The following is a 5,349-nucleotide window of genomic DNA, read 5'->3' on the forward strand; positions in this document are numbered from 1 at the left end:
CAAACGGTAGCATTTCCCCAAACTTTGTTTCACCCTGGATGTAGCATGTCATTCTGGTCTGTCGGTGCAATCCTCACGGTGCTGCTGCCTGTAACATGGCCTGGGCCACTGGCAGGGAGCAATACAGTCAGAGGCTGCTGGGGTTCACTGTACAGGTCCACACATCCACAGGCACTGGGCACCTCTCCGCATTTCCACACACAGTCTGGTCTGGCTGATGAACAGGACACACTCGGCACAAAAGCACGACTCTCTTTCCTTCAACACTCCACTCTCGGCGGCAAGTAGGTTTTTAAAAGTCCAGCAGCTTTGTTGCGCCAGCTGATGGCACATTGCCGCAGTCTTCCTGGATCCGCTGTGAATCCTGTGAAGCAGCTTTGACCCAGCAAGAGTTTTCTGCACCTCTGGGGGTTTAGACTGGGGAGGAGGGGGTCACCTGGAGACCACTCGGATCATCGGTTCAACACCAGCAGAGCCCCGGCAGAAGTCCCCCCCAGTGACAGATCGCAGGGATTTCCTGAACTCCTCGTTGTTGTGGGTGTAGAGGAAAGGGCTGAGGACAAAGAGCAGAGAGAGCAGCAGCCAGGACACATTGTACAGGAGGGTGGGGACAGGCTGAAACAGGCCGAACAGGCTGACCCAGAGGAAGGGCTCAGTGGTCAGGATGAAGGCACACAGGACAAAGGACACATACACCCGCAGCCTCTTGTCCTTCCTGGCGAATGGGTAGGAGAGGTTGGGAATGATCTGGAAGTTGAGCACACTCACCCTTTTCACACTGACCTGCACCTTGCGGAATATCTTAAAGTAGCAATAGAGGAGGACGGCTGTCTGCGACAGGATGGTGCTGGCTGCTAGCCAGCTGCTATAGGGACTGAGCCGCATTGAACAGCCCTCCGACAGGCTGAGCAGGAGCTGGGTACAACTCTGCCCCTCCTGCCCCAGGATGAAACAGGGCAGCAGCAAGAGGGTGGCCAGCAGCCAGGAGGTGCCGATCATACCGGCAGTGTTCCTCCGGCGGTAGAGAGCCCGGTAAGCAGCCGGTACCTGGGTGATGAGAGCGCAGCGGTTGAGGGCGATCAGCGAGTGGGAGAAGAGGGAGACGAGCAGCCCCAGGAAGAGCAAACCCCGGCTGAAAGTCTGTAACTGGGCGGAGGCAGGGCGCCCCGGGGGCTGGCACCGCAGCACCGACTCCTGGGGCATCCACAGGGCACAAACCAGCAGGTCAGCGGCGCACACATTCACGATGAAGGCGTTGCTGGTGTTGCGGAGCTTCCTGACCGAGTAAACCAGGTAAATGACCAGCACGTTGCCCAAGCTCCCGGCAATAGCCAGCAAGCCATAGGCGACAGCCAAGGAGATATTCTCCCGCAGCCTCCCCTCACAGCAGCTGGAAGTGTTGGAGAAGTTGTTCATGGTGCAGGCAGTCCCTCGGTACAAGTCCAGAGAGATTCAGCTTCCACAAAGCTTGCAGGGTGGAGAGGCTGTGCTCCAGCAGACGCCTGCGCACTCGGCTCTCTGGATTTGGGGAGGGGGCTGGATTTCCATCGGCAGCAACAGCATCACCACGAAGCGCACAACCAGCTCACCATCACTAACCACAGAAGCATCAACGGCAATTTGATCACCAGTTTCTTCAACACCGCACCACACCCTCCACCAGACCCTCCACCAGTCCCTCCACCAGACCCTCCACCAATCCCTCCACCAATCTCCCCACCAGACCCTCCACCAATCCCTCCACCAGACCCTCCACCAATCCCTCCACCAATCTCCTGACCAGACCCTCCACCAGACCCTCCACCAATCCCTCCACCAATCCCTCCACCAGACCCTCCACCAATCCCTCCACCAGATCCTCCACCATTCCCTCCACCAATCCCTCCACCAGACCCTCCACCAGACCCTCCACCAATCCCTCCACCAGACCCTCCACCAATCTCTCCACCAGATCCTCCAACATTCCCTCCACCAATCCCTCCACCAATCCCTCCACCAGACCCTCCACCAGACCCTCCACCATTCCCTCCACCAATCCCTCCACCAGATCCTCCACCATTCCCTCCACCAATCCCTCCACCAGACCCTCCACCAGACCCTCCACCAATCCCTCCACCAGACCCTCCACCAATCTCTCCACCAGACCCTCCACCAATCTCCCCACCAGACCCTCCACCAATCTCTCCACCTATATCTCCCCAATCTCTCCACCAGACACTCCACCAGACCCTCCACCAATCTCTCCACCTATCTCTCCCCAATCTCTCCACCAGACCCTCCACCAGTCCCTCCACTAATCTCTCCACCAATCCCTCCACCATTCCCTCCACCAGACCCTCCACCAATCTCCCCACCAATCCCTCCACCAATCTCCCCACCAGTCCCTCCACCAGACCCTCCACCAATCTCTCCACCAATCCCTCCACCATTCCCTCCACCAGTCCCTCCACCAATCCCTCCACCAGACCCTCCACCAATCTCCCCACCAGACCCTCCACCAGACCCTCCACCAATCTCCCCACCAGACCCTCCACCAGTCCCTCCACCAATCTCCCCACCAGACCCTCCACCAATCCCTCCACCAGTCCCTCCACCAGACCCTCCACCAATCCCTCCACCAGTCCCTCCACCAGTCCCTCCACCAATCCCTCCACCAGACCCTCCACCAATCTCCCCACCAGACCCTCCACCAATCCCTCCACCAGACCCTCCACCAATCCCTCCACCAGACCCTCCACCAGACCCTCCACCAATCCCTCCACCAGACCCTCCACCAGACCCTCCACCAATCCCTCCACCAGACCCTCCACCAGACCCTCCACCAATCTCTCCACCAGTCCCTCCACCAGTCCCTCCACCAGACCCTCCACCAATCTCTCCACCAGACCCTCCACCAGACCCTCCACCAATCCCTCCACCAGTCCCTCCACCAATCCCTCCACCAATGTCCCCACCAGACCCTCCGCCAGACCCTCCACCAATCCCTCCACCAATCTCCCCACCAGACCCTCCACCAGTCCCTCCACCAGTCCCTCCACCAGACCCTCCACCAGACCCTCCACCAATCCCTCCACCAGACCCTCCACCAGACCGTCCACCAATCCCTCCACCAATCTCCCCCCCAGACCCTCCGCCAATCCCTCCACCAATCCCTCCACCAGACCCTCCACCAATCTCTCCACCAGACCCTCCACCAATCTCCCCACCAATCCCTGCATGAATCTCCCCACCAATCCCTCTACCAATCTCTCCACCAATCCCTCCACCATTCCCTCCAATAATGTCTCCCTCAATCTCTCCACCAGTCCCTCCACCAATCTCTCCACCAATCCCTCCACTAATCTCCCCACCAATCTCTCCACCAATCCCTCCAATAATCTCTCCTCCAATCTCTCCACCATTCTCTCCACCAATCTCTCCACCAATCCCTCCACTAATCTCCCCACCAATCTCTCCACCAATCCCTCCAATAATCTCTCCTCCAATCTCTCCACCATTCTCTCCCCCAATCTCTCCACCAATCTCTCCACCAATCCCTCCAATAATCTCTCCTCCAATCTCTCCACCAATCTCTCCCCCAATCTCTCCCCCAGTCTCTCCATCAATCTCCCCACCAATCTCTCCCCCAGTCTCTCCATCAATCTCTCCACCAATCTCTCCACCAATCCCTCCAATAATCTCTCCTCCAATCTCTCCACCATTCTCTCCACCAATCTCTCCACCAATCCCTCCACTAATCTCCCCACCAATCTCTCCACCAATCCCTCCAATAATCTCTCCTCCAATCTCTCCACCATTCTCTCCCCCAATCTCTCCACCAATCCCTCCAATAATCTCTCCTCCAATCTCTCCACCAATCTCTCCCCCAATCTCTCCCCCAGTCTCTCCATCAATCTCCCCACCAATCTCTCCCCCAGTCTCTCCACCAATCTCTCCACCAATCCTTCCAATAATCTCTCCTCCAATCTCTCCACCAATCTCTCCACCAATCTTTCCCCAATATCTCCCCCAGTCTCTCCATCAATCTCCCCACCAATCTCTCCACCAATCCCTCCAATAATCTCTCCTCCAATCTCTCCACCAATCCCTCCACTAATCTCTCCCCCAATCTCTCCACCGATCCCTCCACCAATCCCTCCACCAGTCCCTCCACCAATCCTTCCACCAGACCCTCCACCAGTCCCTCCACCAATCTCTCCACCAATCCCTCCACCAGATCCTCCACCAATCTCTCCACCAATCCCTCCACCAGTCCCTCCGCCAATCCCTCCACCAGACCCTCCACCCATCCCTCCACCAGATCCTCCACCAATCTCTCCACCAGTCCCTCCACCAATCCCTCCACCAGATCCTCCACCAGACCCTCCACCAATCAGGACCACTATCAGAATAGAAAGTATGTAATTGAGAAATATATTTTCTAGGTTCCCATATTCATCGTCGGGCCCTGTGTTGTTCTGACATATTTTCCTGGGTGTTTATTTTTGATTTCATTCTTTGTTTTAGAAGGGTTAAAGATTGGATGTAATTAGAACAAGCAACATTGTTACAAGCAAGTCTGAAATTATTGAGACACAGGTGTCACCTGAATGTGAGTCTGACGCAAAATAATTAATAAGATCTTTCACATTTTGATAAATTTAGATTAATCAGCAGGAGAACTGCTGACTTTGGCAGCCTCATTATAAAACACCTTCAACTAAATTACATTTTCAGTCTATAAAATCAATGCCTCGCCTAGCAATGTCTCTTTCAATTTATTAAAATCAGAAATCAGATAGATTTAAAAAAATAAAGGGCAGCATGGTAGCATTGTGGATAGCACAATCGCTTCACAGCTCCAGGGTCCCAGGTTCGATTCCGGCTTGGGTCACTGTCTGTGCGGAGTCTGCACATCCTCCCCGTGTGTGCGTGGGTTTCCTCCGGGTGCTCCGGTTTCCTCCCACAGTCCAAAGATGTGCAGGTTAGGTGGATTGGCCATGATAAATTGCCCTTAGTGTCCAAATTTGCCCTTAGTGTTGGGTGGGGTTAGTGGGTTATGGGGATAGGGTGGAGGTGTGGGCCTGGGTAGAGAGCTCTTTCCAAGGGCCGGTGCAGACTCGATGGGCTGAATGGCCTCCTTCTGCACTGTAAATTCTATGATTCTATGAAGCTTAGTTGCAGATCCTTCACTGTCGCCACTGGTTCATTGGTGTATCTTAATCATTCCAACTCTTGTTTGCAGTACCTCCTTCACATCATGATAATGTCTATAGTAGTCAATGCTGATGATTGAACGAGATTGTTTTAAAACTCTCTAAAGGTTAGGAGGTACTAATCATAGTGTCACATTAGACAGCTGAAAATCAT

At 54.9% G+C, this 5,349-nt stretch overlaps 1 protein-coding gene across 1 annotated transcript; it reads right to left on the bottom strand.

Annotated features, from left to right (window-relative positions):
• Nucleotides 1-432: 432 nt before the first annotated feature.
• Nucleotides 433-1,416, bottom strand: gpr88 (G protein-coupled receptor 88). Its single transcript, XM_038788553.1, has one exon. It carries the CDS (start codon nucleotides 1,414-1,416, stop codon nucleotides 433-435), a length of 984 nt encoding a protein of 327 aa, XP_038644481.1.
• Between the last annotated feature and the right edge of the window lie 3,933 nt (nucleotides 1,417-5,349).

The sequence above is a fragment of the Scyliorhinus canicula genome, unplaced genomic scaffold, assembly GCF_902713615.1.
Source record: "Scyliorhinus canicula unplaced genomic scaffold, sScyCan1.1, whole genome shotgun sequence".
In the NCBI taxonomy this organism is placed as follows: Eukaryota; Metazoa; Chordata; class Chondrichthyes; order Carcharhiniformes; family Scyliorhinidae; genus Scyliorhinus; species Scyliorhinus canicula.